The 22,418-nt window shown below is 37.3% G+C and overlaps 1 protein-coding gene across 2 annotated transcripts in view; it reads left to right on the plus strand.

The window, feature by feature from the left end:
• The window catches only part of LOC122810850 (carcinoembryonic antigen-related cell adhesion molecule 15-like), a 416,080-nt gene extending 407,830 nt beyond the window's left edge, over positions 1-8,250 (plus strand). For both annotated transcript variants that reach the window (XM_044082401.1, XM_044082402.1), the window contains one exon: positions 7,737-8,250. In XM_044082401.1, coding sequence (XP_043938336.1) covers positions 7,737-7,858 — 122 coding nt within the window. In that variant the 3' untranslated portion in view covers positions 7,859-8,250. The remainder of the gene's footprint in view (positions 1-7,736) is intronic.
• Positions 8,251-22,418: the final 14,168 nt, after the last annotated feature.

A 22,418-nucleotide genomic window follows, 5' to 3' on the forward strand; every position in this document is an offset into this window, starting at 1 on the left:
AGCATATCCTGTAACAATATACCTGATTATTATGCATATCCTGTAACAGTATACCTGGCCTTATGCATATCCTGTAACAGTATACTTGGCCTTATGCATATCCTATAACAGTATACCTGGCCTTATGCATATCCTGTAACAGCATACTTAACCTCATGCATATCCTGTAACAGTATACTTGGCCTCATGCATATCCTGTAACAGTATACTTGGCCTTTGCATATCCTGCAACAGAATACTTGGCCTCATGCATATCCTGTAACAGTATACTTGGCCTTATGCATATCCTGTAACAGTATACTTGGCCTCATGCATATCCTGTAACAGTATACTTGGCAACATACTTGACCTTATGTATATCCTGTAACAGTATACCTGGCCTTATGCATGTCTTGTAACAGTATACTTGGCCTTATGTATATACTGTAAAGTATACTTGGCCTTATGCATATCCTGTAACAGTACACTTGGCCTTATGCATATTCTGTAACAGTATACTTGGCCTCATGCATATCCTGTAACAGGACACATGGCCTTATGCATATCCTGTAACAGTAGACATGGTCTTATGCATATCCTGTAACAGTATACCTGGCCTTATGCATATCCTGTAACAGTATTCTTGGCCTTATGTATATCCTGTAAAAGTATTCTTGACCATATATATATCCTGTAACAGTATACTTGGCCTTATGCATATCCTGTAACAGTGTACTTGACCTTATGTATATCCTGTAACAGTATACTTGTCCTTATTTCTATCCTGTAACAGTATACCTGGCTTCATGCATATCCTATAACACTATACTTGGCCTTATGCATATCCTGTAACAGTATACTTGGCTTTATGCATATCCTGTAACAGTATACTTGGCCTTATGCATATCCTGTAACAGTATACCTGGCTTCATGCATATCCTATAACACTATACTTAGCCTTATGCATATCCTGTAGCAGTATACTTGGCTTTATGCATATCCTATAACACTATACTTGGCCTTATGCATATCCTGTAACAGTATACTTTACCTTATGCATATCCTATAACAGGATACTTTGCCTCATGCATATCCTGTAAGAGTATACATTAACTTATGCATATCCTGTAACAGTATACTTGGCCTCATGCATATCATGTAACACTACACTTGGCCTTGTGCATATCCTAAACAGTATACCTGTCCTTATGCATATCCTATAACAGTATACCTGGCCTCATGCATATCCTGTAATAGCATACTTGGCCTCATGAATATCCTGTAACAGCATACTTGGCCTTATGTATATCCTGTAACAGTATACTTGGCCTTATGCATATCTTGTAACAGTATACTTTACCTTATGCATATCATGTAAAAGTATACTTGGCCTCATGCATATCCTGTAAGAGTATACCTTACCTTATGCATATCATGTAACAGTATACTTGGCCTCATGCATATCATGTAATACTATACTTGGCCTTGTGCATATCCTATAACAGTATACCTGGCCTTATGCATATCCTATAACAGTATACCTGGCCTTATGCATATCTTGTAATAGCATACTTGGCCTCATGAATATCCTGTAACATCATACTTGGCCTCATGCATATCCTGTAACAGTATACTTGGCCTTATGCATATCCTGTAACAGTATTCTTGGCCTTATGTATATCCTGTAACAGTATACTTGACTGTATGTATATCCTGTAACAGTATACTTGGCCTTATGCATATACTGTAACAGTGTACTTGATCTTATGTATATCCTGTAATAGCATACTTGGCCTTATGCATATCCTGTAACAGTAGACTTGGCCTCATGCATATCCTGTAACAGAATACTTGGACGTGTGCATATCCTGTAACAGTATACTTGGCCTTATTTATAGCCTGTAACAGTATACTTCACCTTATGTATATCCTGTAACAGTATACTCGGCCTTATGCATATCCTGCAACAGTATACTTGGCTTCATGCATATCCTATAAATGTATACTTGGCCTTATGCATATCCTGCAACAATATACTTGGCTTTATGCCTATCCTGTAACAGAATACTAGCTTTATGCATATCTTGTAACAGTATACTTTACATTATGCATATCCTATCACAGTATACTTGGCCTCATGCATATCCTGTAAGTGTATACTTTACCTTATGCATATCATGTAACAGTATACTTAGCCTCATGCATATCCTATAACAGTATTCCTGGCCTTATCCATATCCTATAACAGTATACCTGGCCTTATGCATATCCAGTAACAGCATACTTGGCCTCATGAATATCCTGTAACAGCATACTTGGCCTCATACATATCCTGTAACAGCATACTTGGCCTCATGCATATCCTGTAAGAGTATACTTGGCCTCATGCATATCCTGTAACAGTATTCTTTGCTCTATGTATATCCTGTAACAGCATACTTGGCCTCATGCATATCCTGTAACACTATACTTGGCCTTATGTATATCCTGTAATAGTATACTTGGCCTTATGTATATCCTGTAACAGTATACTTGGCCTCATGCATATCCTGTAACAGTATACTTGGCCTTGTGCATATCCTATAACAGCATGCTTGGCCTCATGCATATCCTGTAACAGTATACTTGGCCATGTGCATATCTGTAACAGTATACTTGGCCTCATGCATATCCTGTAACATTATACTTGGCTTCATGTATATCCTGTAACAGTATACCTGGCCTTATGTATATTCTGTAACAGTGTACTTGGCCTTATGCATATCCTGTAACAGTATACTTGGCCTTATGCATATCCTGTAACAGTATACTTGGCCTTATGCGTATCCTGTAGCAGTGTAGTTGACATTATGCATATCCTGTAACAGTATACTTAGCCTCATGCATATCCTGAACAGTCTACTTGGCCTTATGCATATCCTGTAGCAGTATACTTGGCCTTATGTATATCCTGTAACAGTATACTTGGCCTTATGCATATCCTGTAACAGTATACTTAGCCTTATGTATATCATGTAACAGTACACATGGCCTTATGTATCTGTAACAGTATACTTGGCCTTATGTATATCCTGTAACAGTATACTTGGCCTTGTGCATATCCTGTAACAGTATACTTGGCCTCATGCATATCCTGTAACAGTATACATGGCCTTACGCATGTCCTGTAAAAGTATACTTGGCCTTATGCATATCCTGTAACAGTGTACTTGGCCTCATGCATATCTTGTAACAGTATACTTGGCCTTATTTATATCCTGTAACAGTATACTTGGCCTTATGCATATCCTGTAACAGTATACTTGGCCTTATGTATATCATGTAACAGTACACATGGCCTTATGTATAAACTGCATCAATGTACTTGGTCTAATGTATATCCTGTAACAGTATACTTGGCCTTATGCATATCCTGTGACAGTATACTTGGCCTCATGCATATCCTGCAGCAGTATACTTGGCCTTGTGCATATCCTGCAGCAGTATACTTGGCTTTGTGCATATCCTGTAACAGTATATTTGACCTTATGCATATCGTGTAACAGTGTACTTGGCCTTGTGCATATCCGGTAACAATATACTTGGTCTCATGCATATTCTGTAACAGTATAATTGGCCTATGTATATACTGTAACAGTATACTTGGCATTATGCATATCCTGTAATAGTATACTTGGCCTTTTGCATATCCTGTAACAGAATACTTGGCCGTGTGCATATCCTGTAACAGTATACTTGGCCTTATGTATATCCTGTAACAGTATACTTGGCCTTATGTATATACTGTAAAGTATACTTGGCCTTATGCATATCCTGTAACAGTATACTTGGCCTTATGCATATCCTGTAATAGTATACTTGTCTCATGCATATCCTATAACAGTATACTTGGTTTCATGAATATCCTCTAGCAGTATACTTGGCCTTGAGCATATCCTGTAACAGAATACTTGGGCTTACTATCCTGTAAATTATAAAGCCATTCCTTGCCACTGCTGTAATGAAACAGCATACAAATGACAAGTCAGATTCTGCAGTGATGTTATTTGAAAACGGTTACAGTATTTCCTTTTTAAGCCATTATAAAATTTAGTGAAAAAAAACAACTGCATATTTAAAATACTCTAGAAAAAAGTAGATAACAGCATATATAATTAACACATAAGCACTGGACAAAATGCAGTTGCAGCCAACTAGTTTCAAATCTGTTGCCAGCTTTTTAGCACTAGGTGTCTAAGGCATTTGTTAGAAAAATAAAAAATAAAAAAATAATACTCAGCGTTGTGTAGCACTTACTCCTAATAACACCTAATTTTCTGACCCAATAGATACTGCCATCATCCTTAGAAGCAAGTTTAATGCCATCTTCACCCCTGAAGATTTCTATTCAAAGCTATAGAATATCTGAATCCCTCACTTCACGATTATATGTAAAGATCATTTGATGAACTGTTAACCAAACCAAAATACTTTCTCCACAGACCAGAAAATATACACGGTTGCTTAATTAATAGCGTTAAAGATGACCTTGCACACACACACACACACACACACACACACACACACACACACACACACACACACACACACACACACACACACACGCACACACACACACACACACATTAAAATGCTTAATCTATGTTTACCGACTGGTTTTGTCCCTGATGAGTGGGGCACTGCATTGGCGATGTCCATGCATAAGGGTGGTCTTACAACCATCCAGGATAATTGCAGATCGGTTAGACTTACAAACCTCATATGCAGAGCCATGGAATGTATTAAAATTGACCTCATAAACTACAGTATCAAGATGTTTTAGACTTGGCCCCCAACATTTTGGCTTTGAAAAAGGTAAACCCTGTCCATTTAACCTGGTAAGCTTCTACAGAAGGGTTATGGCAGCTATGCAGTGCACTTGATGTATCCTGACCTGGTTAAGGCATTCATTACCATCCCACCTGCTGGTATCATCCAAATCCCAAATGCTTTAAAAATCTTCCCATATGTTGTAAGATAGCAAACTGGTTGAAAAACGGAACCCACACGGTGCAAGTTGTAGGTGCCTCCTCATAAAGTATGAAACTGACCAATAATGTCCTTCAGGGCTAAGGCTTCTCCTTTCCTGCATTTACTGCTCAGACCTATAAAGAGAGAGGCAAGGTCTCTAGCTACTAAAGTCATCAGACAACAGCAAACTGAGGTTTGTTAAATCACCCTCTGGTATCCAAAACCTCCAGAATGAACTCTCAATTGTAAACTCTTGGTGTATTAAAACAGGGCTCATTGAACTATAGATCATCCTAGACAGGATTAATTATCAACTAATAGCTTATTTCAGAACATCTTCTTAGCCTCCTGATGACCATATAGGATTCCTCAGTGTTCTAAACAGTCTCCCTATTATCAAACACTCCCTTTTCTTAGATTACTTTATCTACCTTTCAGTAAACTGGGACACCTGTACCTTCACTTATCAGAGATAAAACCAGTAGGTAGACTTAGGTTAAACAGTTTTGATAGACAACCCCTCCCCTTATCATAGTGTATAGACAATACACCATTACAAAATGAAAGTGTAGTCAGGGACCTAGGTACTTGAGATGTTAGTTGCTACTGTTTTGACCATCATGTTACTACAGTTGTCAGGAAATCCTTTTATTAGCCCAGTTAATTGAAAAAGGAATATCATCCAGGTCTAAAGAGGTAATTAATCCCTTATACTCATCATTGATTAGGCCAGTTATTGAGTAAAGCACCCGCTTTGGGATACATCTCACCAAACATATCAAAACAGGGTGAAGGACCTCAAATATTCCTAACTAATAAGTTCAGAGGCCTAATTAGGGTTCCCAAACTAGCAAGAGAGGTTGGAAGCTATACCCTATTATTCTGGGTTTTAGAGACTTTTGAGTGAAGATCTCTGTCTCACGTACAGTGCCATTAGAGACCCAATTATCATGGACCTCCAATATATCCACCCAAAGTAGAACCAGAGACCTAAATGTTCAGCAACAGATAGATAACAAACAGTCGAGATACAAATTTATAACCCAACACTTCCCAAAGCTCTGTAATAAACTTCTTCTGCATGTTAAGCAGTACAACTTCATTACTTTAGACATAACCTACATTACTTGATTGGTATCCACAAATTTGCTCCGGGATTGATCGGTACGACCCTCTACAGGAAAGGAAGTTCTTCCTGAGTGAGGTACTAGCAAGGCATGAATAGTCATAAATCTCAGTGACCTTGGTGTATCTATGAATCTAAACAAACATGGGAGTCCTAAATGGACATTTAACATTGCAACTTTAGCAAACCAACACTGAAATTAAATAAAGTTCCAAACACAATGGTGTTACTGAAGTAATTTTTTTTTTCTGTCAGTCTTTCAGAGAAATAAATCACATTTAGGTGTGAATAATGGCGAGTAACTCAGAATTGGTTTTGCTTGGTCAGACAGTCTTTACTTTCTTTACAAAAGTATAGGTAAACCTACCATCAAGCACACCAAAGCATTATTTACTTCTAAATAATTCCATTTTTTACTTACTCATTTGTGTCTTTTAGGAACTCATGAGCTAGACCTTTGTGTTCCACAGTGTAGTCACACTGTAAGTGTGTGGGGGAAGAGAGGGATTTTTAGGTTTTTAATTTCTGTTCTACCCATGTTCACATCTGACGTGTTATTAGTACAGCTTACCATCATGAACCCAGACCTCATACTACCATGCTGGCCTGGGGCTATTATTTTTAATACACAATTAGTTGTTGTCATAGCTACATCCATAATTGCTTTCTTGTCTTTAACAGACAATGTATCTGTTTGTATGGGTCTATGTCAGATGATCGAGTTTTCAGAAACTCGAAATTCATACGGTCAAGACCATATGACTGAGTTTCCAAAAACTCGATCCTCGATCATCAAAAAAAAAAAAAAACACAGAGAAACAGAAAAGTCTACCCCCCACAACCACTGCAAATTTCATACATATATATATATATATATATATATATATATATATATATATATATATATTGTAAGTCTGAGATCTCACTACAGCGAGGAAAAGGGTAAATTTCCAGATCCTCACTGCACCATGATCTCCATTCAAAAGCTTTGGGTTTTCAAAAACTTGATCATATTGTCACGACCATATGAATTTGAGTTTCTGAAAACTCGATCAACTGATGTATCCATAATCAGTATCTACAACACCATATGTACTTTATTATATAGTTATTCTCATTTCTATTTCCTTTCCACATTACTTTTTTTAATTCCTTCCTTTCATGTTCCCATCATAATCTATGCTATGTTCATATTTTCTGAATTTCCTTTCAATGCCCTTTAACCATATTTCTGCTCACTTATATTTGGTTTGTTGATATGGTCCAGTACCAGATAGTTAAAGCTGATTTACAATGCAGGTTGCAGGCTACAGGAGAAAAGTTCTGAGCATTAAAATAGTTTCTCAGCGTTAGAACATGACTATGCTTTTATGTCAAAAATAAATAGATAAAAATAAAGGCTTCAGCACTGATCATTCAGATATAGCACTGGCTTCTTCTAATCCAGTTTGAAAAGGGGTGGGCAGTCATTACCCTGTATGTTTTATCTTTTAGTCAAACTGTTATTATTTTTTTAACTTCTATATGAAAGTCACATATGATCAACCACATTCATAACTTTTATAGCACACCTATTCTTGTATGTTTAATTTATAGTAATGCCCCCTCTCATTTCTTCCAGGTGGCAGCCAGGACCTCAGCTACTGCACAGTGAAGGCAGTTGTCATTTCTGTACTCTTGAGCATTCTGTGTGCTGCCGTCACAGCAGCACACTGTATGGAAAGGAAGCAGAGAGCTCAGTAGAAGAATGAAAAACTTACAGAATGTTCAATTACTGGGTGTAATTTTTGATTTGTATGCTAGTGAGCCTGATAAAGTTTAATTAATTTTAATGTTCTCCCAAGTTATTCATTTGGACTGTATGCAATGTTTATATATACTTAAAGAATGTACGGAATTTGAGAAAAAGTAGCCGATTTAATGAGTGCCCCACTTGCATGCATAAAGCCCATAATGCTCATTATAGTCACTTTACTTCATTTACACAGCTTTTAGAAAACTACAGGTCTGCTGTTATTTTTTTACACTGTTGGAATAATTTCTGAATCCTTTAATCAAACAACATTTTCCATTATGTATGCATTTATTTTAGATAGCTACAGAATGTCCACAAATAAATACCACTTTTAAGCATATCTTGCTTATGTGTTTGCTTATTTTGTGAACCTGTAAATAAAACAGATGGAGATCTTCATGCAGAAAAACTCTGTTTTGGGAAAGTAAGTCTTGTAAAGGTAGTGAGATATTTAAAGCTACATACATACAGGCCCAGTACTTGTCATGTTGAACAAATTCCCATGAGTTATAGAAATCATCCAGATACTAACGAACAAGATAATTACTTCAATATCTGGTCATTTGCACAGTTGACAGAGTGCCATATGACCCATCCGGCCTGGCACTTATGAACACTTCATAGATAGCTTAGCAATAATTTCAGTATCTTCCCCAGGGGTATCATTATATCCAAACCAATTCAAGCTGTAAAAACAACAGAGTGCCTCAGTTTCACATTAAAACAAGATCTAGTAACAGGGTATTTGCCTTTACTCTGGTTTGTTGATATCTTCAAATTTCATGGGCTGTTAATGCTATCACTGACAATATGAACTGCACTCATAAAATAAAGGTAAATGTCAAAATGATCATATACAATCGATCTAATTAGTTCAACAAATGACTATGGAGTGTTTGCAGCTTTAGAGCTTAAGATGTCACATCTGTCACCAAGCAGTAATAAGAAGGGTAGTTCCATTGTGATGTATCAGTTATAACACATTATTTCATATAGACTTATAAACATAAACATTGTGAATTACTAATAAAGGAAGAAACATCTGGGATACTTTTTGAAACAAATAAGTGACCGTTTTACATCTGTATGGTCAGGGATTATATTTTAAGTGTTTGTGTCTCCTCAGATCTGGCCAGCCTTTGCAATCAGTTAACTTCTGTAGGAAATCTGTCTTTGTCATGTTGAGGACCCATGCATAGTATATGAAAGCAATAAAAAGAGGTTTTTTTTTGACATTCTGTAATATATTCTTTCACCAGTTATAAAACCTTGAACCTGACCTCATAATGTATTATCAGAAACACAACAACTTCATCTTTAACGTTCCAGGTCCTGTGATTAGAATGATGTGTTTTCTTCACTTAATACAGATCCCCAGTTGCATAGCCTACATTTAATTTGTGGCTATATAGTATAAATTTATGTATCAGGCTCTTAATGCTAAAAGCATAATGGAAACTGGTAAAAATTGACAGAAATCCCAGGACAGTAATGAGACCATAGGTTCATAGGTGTACCAGGCTGATGACCACAAAGGTTTTAAGCTTAGCCACACATCCCAAATCTCTGACAAGTTTTGTTACCCTTGATAAGTGTAATTAGGATCCTGGGAGATGAACCATTTACAGGTTTCTTGTGCCCATTAGAGACATAGGTGCCAAACCAGGGAAGAATTTCCTGTTTCCCATCCAATTATCGAAGTTGCACTTGAACTGGGTTAGGGAGGAACTCTGTTTCACATGGATAGGGAGCCTGTTCCAAAGATGGGATAGTCTCTGGGATACATACCTATCTCTCCAGCAGGTCCTATTTATATCACAGGTGAAGTTTAAGTCTTTAGAATGGTTAATTCTGGTGCTGTTTGTTTTGTGGATATACAGGAGTCCATCAGAGAGGGGTCTGACAATGCCTTGTATACCATGCATAGATCGCCTCTAAACGGCCTGTAGGAGACAGAATACAGGGATAGGGCTTTGAGGCGGTCTGCAGTGGACATTTTAATTATGCCCTGTATGCTTTTAGGCTCTGTATTCTTTTAGTGGAGAACCTCTGTGGATGTTCCGATTGTTGGATATGCCTGGTTAGGTACATACCAATGGGGGCATTTAATAACAGGTCTGATGAATGCCAAATATTGTGGCACAATAACTTCCTTGGACCTAGATGCCATACCTTTGTTTACAAGATGCACACCAATGATTTCCTCACTGCTGTAGACACGTGATGGTCAAAGGCTAGATTACTTTCTATGTGTGACTCTAATACCCTGACAACTGGGTCATCTCTAAGGGATGTGTTGTCAATGTGATAGTTACCAAGGGTGTATGACTTCCCAAAGGATACTATTATGCATTTCTTGGCATTTGGAATTAGTCCTTGGCTCTGACACCAGTTGTTTGTGTTAGCCCTTCCTGGAGAACATTTGTGTCAGTGTGGGATTTAGTGACAGCTCCTAATTTGAAATCATCTGAAATGTAGTCAGCCAGAGATCATTGACATTGGCCTTGACTTCAAAGAAGTAAATGCCAAACAGGAGCTGTCCAAGGACTGATTCCCTTTGGGATGCCACTTGTGACTGTCCTCTTTGTAGAGGTGGACTCCCTGATTCTAACTTCCTGGGTCCTGTCTATGTGGCAGTTGGCTATCCACCGGATGTCATATGGGTTTGTACCTAACCTCTTGAGTTCGTCAACAATGCCTTAGTGAGGTATTGTGTCAAATGCCTTCACCAGGTCAACATGGACAGTGTGAACCATTTTGCCCTTATCCATTGCTTTGGTGACCTTCTCAAAGAAGTCTACCAGGTTGAGTAGGCATGATCTGCCCTTGACGAAACCATACTGGGTTGGGTCCAGTTTCTGGAGGTTTACTGTATCACTGCTGATCATTTCCATGATTCTTTCCATGGCTTTACATATAAGACTAGTCAGACTTATGGGTCTGTAGTTTCCAGGGTCTGGAGATGGCCGACCTTTGTGCAGAGGGATGACTGCTGCTGTCCTCCATTCATGAGGCATGGAGCCTGTTTGGAGGCTGCAATTAAATAGCAGTTACAGAAGGTCTGATAAGTCATGTTTTCAATCAATATCCTGGGATATTGTATGGGCCTACTGATGCAGTGTTTTTGGACCTGTTCCCTAGTGATAGCAGTGGGAGTTCTATTTGTTGGTATTTCCCAAGGGAAGGTTGATGTGGAGAGAGGGGTAAAGTTGGAGCTGAATTTATTGGCCAGTAGGTTTGCTATATCTTCTGGTTCAATATAGGTGTCTCCTTTTACAATAGGCTCTGCACACACTTGTTCATTGCTTTCGAGGTTGTGGACATAGCTAAAGAATGTCTTGTGGTTGTCCTTGGCCTGAGGCCAAATTTACCTCAAATTTGGTTTTGGCAGACTTTATTTGTCGTCCAAGTTGTTTGTTTAGTTTGATGAGAGTGCTTTTATCCTGCTGGGTGCTACACCTCATAATTTTTGACATGATTTTCTTCCTTCTGTTATTCAGTCTATTGATTTTGTAATTCCACCAGGGTGGCTGTTTTTTTATTTTTCTGATAAGTGCTATCTGGTGTCTCATTTGTTTTTAACCCATAATGTCTAAAAAGAATGAAAAGATAAGACACTTGCAACTCAGCCACCTGAAGAATTAAATATGGGATCCCTTTTTGCTGTTTTCATTTGAATAGATAAAAGAATCAAACGAGAACAGTCTACTTTTGAGAAAAAAGGTAAAAGTTCCATAAATTAAATTTATCATCAAGACCAGTATTGAATTTCTTCTTTCTCTTGCTAATACTTATAAAAAAACATATAAGGAGGGAAAGGTATAGGGGCTTATTTAAACACAGCTCCTCCCTCCCAAAAATCCAGAAAACTTTAATAAATGCTTTTTCGGGAGGACAAGCTCCCCACAAACCTCAGAATTTATATATTCTAACCTATAAATCAAATAAGGGTAGGAAGAGAAAAAAGTCTCTGCTAAAGAGCACAGCAGTCTCACACAAACAGCAGTCCCACAACCGTGTGTGTGTTTGTGTGTGCGTGCGTGCAGGCATGCATGTGTGTGTGTGTGTGTATGTGTCTATATATATATATATATATATATATATATATATATATATATATATATATATATATATATATATATATATATATATATATATATGTGTGTGTGTGTGTGTGTGTGTGTGTGCGTGTGTACAAACTCTGAGATCATACGCCGATTCCCACCAGATGTCACCAGGCAGTTTAAACAAGTTAAGCTACTCCCTAATTAACTGCTGGGATTCCTCCCATTTGTCAGTAACTTATGAGAAGCATCAGATTGACAGCAATTATGGACTTGGGAAATATTTTATCTCCTTATTTTTTATCTTTTTTTTTTTTGGATATTTAGACTCAACACAGCCGTCAAGCTTTTTTCCAACCTAATTTTGTTTTCTTTGTTGTTTTAACATCTGAGAACATTGATCAGTATAAGTAAGTCAGAAGATTTTTACCTTCAGCTTGTAACCCCTCCCCTTGTTGGTACCTTTCTACACACATGTGATGCTGAGATACAGAGCTGTGCTGCCCTTCACTTATACCCCCAAATCTCACCTTGTACAGAGTGTTCTAACCTATACATCTCACTTCTGCAGTGGGATAGGTCTTCACTCCAGGATATGTAAGCTAGAATCAGTCACTTACGTCCACCTCAAATCCAGATCATCTGAGTCGTAGTCTGGGCTTTATCCTTCTACACCACAGAGCTACTAACTGGAAAATGTTTTTTTTTTTTTCTTTCATTTAGTTGACCTCTGTACCAGCAGGGAAGGTAGAAGCAAACTACCTTGAATATATAAAGAAAATAATGTATCACAAAGTGTGCCATTTCCAAGGAATGAGCAGTCTATTCTGTGTCCATTATGAACTTAGTACTAGGAGCACAGATTACCACTGACTATGCAGATAAAGAGGTGTTCTGCCTTTTTTGTTTTTAATACCTTTATTGAATTATCACTTGTGACATAGGCACATTTACATTTATATAAAAGTAATCAAACTGTATTAACAAGTTCGTGTTTGCAAACATTATACTTCACATGTATTGCTGTATATATCATATAACCTAAACATTACATAAATTATTCAATTCTTGTCCCTTTTTAAAAAAGAAACATCTTTATTAAACCATCACTTACAATATTTATATAAATGAAAACAAACCACACAGACACAATCCTAGTTGCAAGCATTTTACATCACAAACCATACTGGCACACTCCCAGTTGCAAACATTATGCATCAGTTCTGCCTTGAAGTAAATACAAGCACCAGCAAGCTTCTCACATGCATACACAGGTCACTTCCATCGCAAACATCATGACATTAAACAGCCACTATTTATTCATGTATTCATTCATGTATCTATCCTTTGCTGACTGGGTTAGTCCCACTAGGCTAGTGACCTCTTCTAAGGAGAGACATGAGGTGGTATTTATACTACTAGGGGAAGTTTGGCCAGAGCATCGGGAAACTTCCTCTTATCTTTTCGATAGATGCTGTGGGATTCTCCACCTGGGCTATGACTAAGTTAAGTAGAGGGGACCTCAGTTTAATGTCTCATCTGAAGAACAATACATTCGTTAATGTAGCGCTGCACTGCAGTGTCAGTGATCCAGTCACCTGGAGTGTTTAAACATGCACTGTTCAACAAAATTCATTTACTTTAAAAGCTTTACCTGTCTAATTACAGATGTTCTACAGTACTAAGAGATTACAAATAGAATTCTCAGCATTAGCCTCATATTCTGTTCATTCAAAAGGAGTAGAAAGAGTTTACTGAAAGCATAGTTTATTAAGAAGTAGTCAGTATGGTATGTAACGTTCACTTGTTCTGGTATGGGTGGACACAACCCTTCCTCCTGCTACACATTTTGTGTGAACACTTCAGAGGTCTGGATAATACATTTTCAAATATCAGTTAATCTGATTTAAGTAAATCATCATGGAAGCAAACAAAACAGTAACTAACAAAGATGATTTTTAACCGAAACAAAAACTTGTTTAGAAATCACCAACTAAACCTTTCATCTATATAAGGCTGTTAGAAATGCTTTAATGTAGGAGATCAGAAAGCAGGAAGAGAAACTGAAATTCTTTTTTTGCTCAACATAGCTGATAAAAAGTGATACAAATGGCTGCATTACTACAGCTGGACCATCCAGATGGACCAGCAGACAGCACAGTGTACATCCGAGAAGATTCTAGAATAGCTGGAGCATTACATCAGTCTTACAGCTTTACTGATGCAAAAAACAATGTGCATCACTGGATTTTTTTGTGACACCAAGTTACAGCCATTCATAAATTTAAGAATTAATTCAGATCTCAGATACCCCTAATTTGATGGTATCCTTGATTCTAATGGAAGTATTTCCAGTAAATAACCGTATACCAATACACACGTTTAATCTTCCATAAAGCTGATTTATTATGATTAGTCTTATCTCATGTAGTCAACATGTAATTAATGGTCACTAAAACTCTTAACCTTATAAAAAATGCCTGCTGGTTGCTCTGGGCTGACTCGTCTCTCAATGTTTGAGACTCAAATCCAAACCTATTTGAGCTCCTGCTTCACAGCAACTATAGACACTTGCACTAAGAACCTAAATCTACAGCAAGAAATAAATAAGACGCGCTAAAAGATTGCGTTCCTAACTCAACATATTCTCATTTTATGGAATAAGTTATGATTACAGGTCAAACAAAGTACTACTTTGTTTGTCTTTAAGGCTAGTCTTCATGACTGGTGGGTAGACACAAATTTACCCCAAGGTTCTCGTGTACAGCTCTGCTCAATTTGGGAGGTAAGCACTATTAAATGCTTGAAAAGGATGGCAAGAACTTTAATGTGTCTGTAAAGGTGCATATGGCTTAGGTATCTTATGATGCCTGTGATGACTTGCCTAGCACTATTCCTGGATTCTCTGACAGCAGCACTAATATCACCAAACACTCTTACAATTGTTTCAGTGTGTAACCCCCCCCCCCCAGCACTCTTCATGTGGAACACTGGCCCTGTACCCTGACTTTCTGTAGCCACCAACTTCAAGGTCGCACAAATATGGGGAATTGTATGGTCAGTAAAGTGTACCACTTAAGGCCTCATCGCATCATTATATGGTCAGTCATGGGATAAGGCATGCTCACTTTGTTGTTTTGACAGATATGGTACATCCTAAGGCCTGGTCGTGTTATTGTATTTATTGTATGTGTTATTATATCGCCAGTCATGGGTAATTTCTAAGATGTCATCATGACATTATATCAGTGCTGATGTTCTCAGTGTATCAAGAGTATATGAACAACCAATTTTGCATATTGTTTCAAATTTGGCAGTTGCACATTTAGGCAATGGTGCCAATATTACATTATGCAACTTGACCAATAAAATATATGACAATACAGGCTCCCTTTTGTAATTCCAAGACTCTTAACTTGGAGTCCCAGAATTAAGAAAAAAGTATAAAAATGCAGTAGAATCTCAACTGTTGAACACTGCTGTTCTCTCTTTAAAGTTTTTTTCCCCTCAAAGAAACAAACCTCCTCCACCTTCTCAGTTTGTTGGAACAGCCTCTTCCCCACCCTTAACCACACACACGCGCGCGCACACACACACACACACATATATATATATATATATATATATATATATATATATATATATATATATATATTTTTTTTTTTTCCGAAAAGCTCCAAGGGTAAGCAGATACAGCATTACATAATACCAGCATTACATATTACAAACAGACTATTTACAGAGATTACATAAGTAAACAAGTTAAACAAGTTCCACAGGTTAGAGTTAATTCTGAGCGGACGTCAGGATTAAATTAAATTACACAGTAAACTGATTAACAGATTTTTTACACATTCTGGAGAGAGTTAGCCAGGCTTGATACATTGACATAGCCAGTTAAGTGACAAATGTTGTTTGAGTCTAGTTTTAAATTGACCTAAGGTGGAAAGTAAGGTAATATCAGCTGGAAAAGAGTTCCAGGATCTACTTACAGAGTTTGCAAAGAGAGAGTCACCGGCTGTGTTATTAATTTTGCTAGTCTGAATTAGTAGTTTATTAGGGGATTGAAGCAGTCTAGGATTGTTATAGGGGGTGATAATATTTTTAAGTGCAGGAGTATTGTCCAGATTATAGAGGATTTTATAGGCCATAATCAGTTGGTTATACTGGATTAGGCTGGGTAGTTCAAGCCACCCAAGCTGATTTAGATTGATGCAATGATGTGTCCTAAAAGGCAGCCCAGTGGCAAATCTGGCAATGTGGTTGTAGCAAATTGAGAGTTTGTTAAGGACAGTCTTGTTTAAATTCGCGAGTAGAGGGGATGCATACAGAAGGGTTGAAAGAAGGTGAGAGCGAGCTATGGCAATTTTAGCTGGAGGGATTAGGAAGGCTTTTATTCTGTAAAGTGACCCTTGTTTTTTATTGATGGGTTTGATAGTTTGGTTAACATGTAGGTTGAGTTTTAGATTATTGTCTATGATGACAGCTAATAGTTTTGTAGAAGGGTCAGGGGAGATTATTGTGCCATCATTTGAACTTATGGTAAAGGTGAAAGCGGTAGACCTACGTGTTGGTGAAAATAACAGCATTTTAGTTTTTTGGGGATTTAGGATCAGACGATGTTTAGAAAGCCAGTTTTCTATTGTATTAAAGATGGTCTGGGTAGCTGACCATAACTCTACTGGAGATGTGGCTGAGCAAATCAGAGTAGAGTCATCAGCATATTGGATACAGCTGACTTTTGGGATGACAGTATAAAGGTCGTTAATGAAGATGGAGAATAGCAAGGGCCCAAGCGTGTTAGGTAGAAGGTTAGAGAGTTTGTTCTGCCAGAGGACAGCCTGCTGTCGACCATTCAGGTAGGATTGAAACCATTGAAGGGCTCTAGTATCTACACAGAAAGTCTGTAGGGTGTGGATTAAAAGTTGGTGATCAACCATATCGAATGCCTTGGAAAGATCCAAGAAGAGGGCTGAGGATATATAATTATTGTTGCAATTATGGTTTATGGTGTTGGTAAAGGCTAGGAGGGCTGAAGTAGTGCTTTGATGAGGATGGAAGCCATGCTGAGTGTCTGCCATAAGGTGATTCTGGATTAGGTGTTGCATGAGTTGTCTATGAATACATTTTTCCATAATCTTTGCAAGAGGAGAGAGTATAGCTATTGGCCTATAATTGGAGAATTCAGTAGAGCTGCCTCCTTTGTGAAGTGGGATTACATAGGATATTTTCCAGATGGTGGGAATTTTAGCTTCTACTATGGTTCGATTTATTAGTATTGAGACGGGATAAGCCATAGCATCAGCTGATTTTTATAGGTACTCGGCAGGGAGTTGATCAGCAGAAAGTGTAATGGGTTTTAATTTTTTGATCAAGGTAAGGATAAGTGAAGTGTGTATATATATATATATATATATATATATATATATATATATATATATATATATAAGTACTCTGAGAAAGAGCAGTCTTAGACTTTGAATATACAAATTCACATTTTCACTCATACATTGTCCGCATTAAGAGTCTCTAAATAATATCAAATCATTGTAAAAGCTACTTCATTTTTTCGGTGACCTGCACTAATTCATGGCGCTACTCTTCAAAGATCTTGGAGTATCCATTCCTAACTCTGCTATCACTTGTTTTCACTAGGTAATAGCAGATTAATTTAAAGAGGCAGGGCTGCTAGGGCTCCTCCCTTGCAAGTTAGGTATAAAACATGTTTATGTTTGTGGCGCAATACAGTCATGTGATCTTCATCAGCAATAATCCAAACAAAAAATAATAACTGGTTTTATGTTAATCAGTAAAGCAATCTTTCTAGGGTGCAACTTTGAAATGTCAATTTAACATCATTACTGCAATTCAAATTCTCAAGCGCTAAAACCAGTCATGATATGTTATAAGGGATTTATTTTTTATATATTTTTTTTTCATTTTTCCAGCAAAGCATGTGTCCATTCTCTAACCTGGTAATAATTACCACATTGTGTTTATACAAAAGGTGACAAAGCCTGAGGCTGAATCTAACTTTTGTAAAGGGTGCATAACAGATGAATCCATAGATGTTATAGTACCTCAATAATAACACAATACCTTCTCATAGTAAAGTATTTGTTTTATTTTTATTCTTTATTTAACATTTGTTTACTGGAGAAGTTTGACTGGGCTGGTTTCCCTTTTTCATCAGAGACCCAGGTAGAACAACATTGTACAAGATCAGAAGAATTATACACATCATGAGGAAAGCAGAATTATACACATCACGAGGACGGCAGAATTATACACATCACGAGGACGGCAGAATTATACACATCATGAGGACGGCAGAATTATACACATCATGAGGATGGCAGAATTATGCACATCACGAGGACGGCAGAATTATACACATCACGAGAACAGCAGAATTATACACATCATGAGGAAAGCACAATTATGCACATCACGAGGAAAGCACAATTATACCCATCATGAGGACAGCAGAATTATACCCATCATGAGGAAAGCAGAATTATACACATCATAAGGACAGTAGAATTATACACATCATGAGCAAAACAGAATTATACACATCACGAGGACAGCAGTATTATACACATCACGAGGACGGCAGAATTATACACATCATGAGGACGGCAGAATTATACACATCATGAGGACGGCAGAATTATACACATCATGATGACAGCAGAATTATACACATCATGAGGACAGCAGAATTATACACATCATAAGGAAAACAGAATTATACACATCATAAGGAAAACAGAATTATAGACATCATGAGGACAGCAAAATTATACACATAAGGAAAACAGAATTATACACATGATGAGGACAGCAGAATTATACACATCACGAGGAAAGCAGAATTATACACATCACGAGGACAGCAGAATTATACACATCACGAGGACAGCAGAATTATACACATCACGAGGAAAGCAGAATTATACCCACCATGATGTAAGCAGAATTATACACATCACGAGGACAGCAGAATTATACACATCGTGAGGACAGCAGAATTATAGACATCATAAGGAAAGCAGAATTATACCTATCATGAGGACAGCAGAATTATACCCATCATGAGGACAGCAGAATTATATACATCATGAGGACAGCAGAAATATACACATCATGAGGACAGCAGAATTATACACATCATGAGGAAAGCAGAATTATAGACATCATAAGGAAAACAGAATTATACACATCATGAGGACAGCAGAATTATACACATCATGAGGAAAGCAGAATTATACCCATCATGAGGAAAGCAGAATTATAGACATCATAAGGAAAACAGAATTATACACATCATGAGGACAGCAGAATTATACACATCATGAGGGCAGCAGAATTAAAAGTCCAAAGCAAAAAAACAGAGCCAGCATACAGTGTTACAGGATTTATTGTAATGAAAATTAAATCATTACAAAGTAAAAAACAAACCGGTTTCGGCAGGAACAAACACAGCCTTCCTCAGTGTTATTTACATTCATTATGGTGAACAGAAATATATATACACACACACACTCATCATTAATCAAATTGGTTCAATCAAAGATTTTCATTTAGACCAGGTGGGAATAATCCCCCCAGTTTGATTATCCACTTCTTTTCTTTGGTGTTTAAAATGGAATGCAACCCAGTTTTATTATGCTTGTTGCCAACAATTCTATCAATTATAATAAAAGTAAATTTAGCAGAAGCATGTACTAAATGGTGTTTATACAATGCATTGTTCTGTCTCTTGTTTTTAATGTTGCTGATATGTTCAGAAATCCTGATTTTTAGTGGTCTGGATGTTTGTCCTACATAAAATGAACCACAGTGGCAGGTAGCCAAATAAATAACCCAGTCAGTACTGCAGTTTGCAAACAACCTAAGATCATAAACTACTGGGCAATTTCTACTGGAGAAGTTTGACTGGGCTGGTTTCCCTTTTTCATCAGAGACCCAGGTAGAACAACATTATACAAGATCAGAAGAATTATACACATCATGAGGAAAGCAGAATTATACACATCACGAGGATGGCAGAATTATACACATCATGAGGACGGCAGAATTATATGCATCACGAGGATGGCAGAATTATGCACATCACGAGGACGGCAGAATTATACACATCACGAGAACAGCAGAATTATACACATCACGAGGAAAGCACAATTATACACATCACGAGGAAAGCACAATTATAAACATCATGAGGACAGCAGAATTATACCCATCATGAGGAAAGCAGAATAATACACATCACGAGCAGAACAGAATTATACACATCACGAGGATAGCAGTATTATACACATCATGAGGACGGCAAAATTATACACATCATGAGGACGGCAGAATTATACACATCATGAGGACGGCAGAATTATACACATCATGAGGACAGCAGAATTATACACATCATGAGGACAGCAGAATTATACACATCATGAGGAAAGAATTATACACATCATAAGGAAAACAGAATTATACACATCATAAGGAAAACAGAATTATACACATCATAAGGAAAACAGAATTATAGACATCATGAGGACAGCAAAAATATACACATCATAAGGAAAACAGAATTATACACATGATGAGGACAGCAGAATTATACACATCACGAGGAAAGCAGAATTATACACATCACGAGGAAAGCAGAATTATACCCACCATGATGTAAGCAGAATTATACACATCACGAGGACAGCAGAATTATACACATCGTGAGGACAGCAGAATTATAGACATCATAAGGAAAGCAGAATTATACACATCATGAGGACAGCAGAATTATACCCATCATGAGAACAGCAGAATTATACACATCATGAGGAAAGCAGAATTATACACATCATGAAGACAGCAGAATTATACCCATCATGAGGAAAGCAGAATTATAGACATCATAAGGAAAACAGAATTATACACGTCATGAGGACAGCAGAATTATACACATCATGAGGACAGCAGAATTATACACATCACAAGGAAAGCAGAATTATACACATCATGAGGACAGCAGAATTATATACATCATGAGGACAGCAGAATTATGCACATCACGAGGAAAGCAGAATTATACACATCATGAGGACAGCAGAATTATACCTATCATGAGAACAGCAGAATTATACACATCATGAGGACAGCAGAATTATACCCATCATGAGGACAGCAGAATTATACCTATCATGAGAACAGCAGAATTATATACATCATGAGGACAGCAGAATTATACACATCATGAGGACAGCAGAATTATACACATCATGAGGAAAGCAGAATTATACACATCACGAGGACAGGAGAATTATACACATCATGAGAAAAGCAGAATTATACACATCATGAGAATAGCAGAATTATACACATCACGAGGAAAGCAGAATTATACACATCATGAGAATAGCAGAATTATACACATCATGAGAAAAGCAGAATTATACACATCACGAGGAAAGCAGAATTATACCCATCATGAGGACAGCAGAATTATACCTATCATGAGAACAGCAGAATTATATACATCATGAGGAAAGCAGAATTCTAAACATCATAAGGAAAACAGAATTATACACATCATGAGGACAGCAGAATTATACACATCATGAGGACAGCAGAATTATACACATCACGAGGAAAGCAGAATTATACACATCATGAGGACAGCAGAATTATATACATCATGAGGACAGTAGAATTATACACATCACGAGGACAGCAGAATTATACACATCACAAGGACAGCATAATTATACACATCACGAGGAAAGCAGAACTATACACATCACGAGGACAGCAGCATTATACCCACCATGATGTAAGCAGAAGTATACACATCACGAGGACAGAAGAATTATACACATCGTGAGGACAGCAGAATTATATACATCACGAGGAAAGCAGAATTATACACATCATGAGGACAGCAGAATTATACACATCACGAGGACAGCAGAATTATACACATCACGAGGACAGCAGAATTATACACATCACGAGGAAGGCAGAATTATACACATCACGAGGACAGCAGAATTATACCCATCATCAGGACAGCAGAATTATACACATCATGAGGACAGCAGAAATATACACATCACAAGAAAAGCAGAATTATACCCATCATGAGGACAGCAGAATTATACACATCATGAGGACGGCAGAATTATACACATCATGAGAAAAGCAGAATTATACCCATCATGAGGACAGCAGAATTATACCCATCATGAGGACAGCAGAATTATACACATCATGAGAAAAGCAGAATTATACACATCATGAGGACGGCAGAATTATACACATCATGAGGACGGCAGAATTATACACATCATGAGAAAAGCAGAATTATACCCATCATGAGGACAGCAGAATTATACCCATCATGAGGACAGCAGAATTATACACATCATGAGAAAAGCAG

The sequence above is a fragment of the Protopterus annectens genome, chromosome 9.part0, assembly GCF_019279795.1.
Source record: "Protopterus annectens isolate FY-2018-M chromosome 9.part0, PAN1.0, whole genome shotgun sequence".
NCBI lineage: Eukaryota > Metazoa > Chordata > Ceratodontiformes > Protopteridae > Protopterus > Protopterus annectens.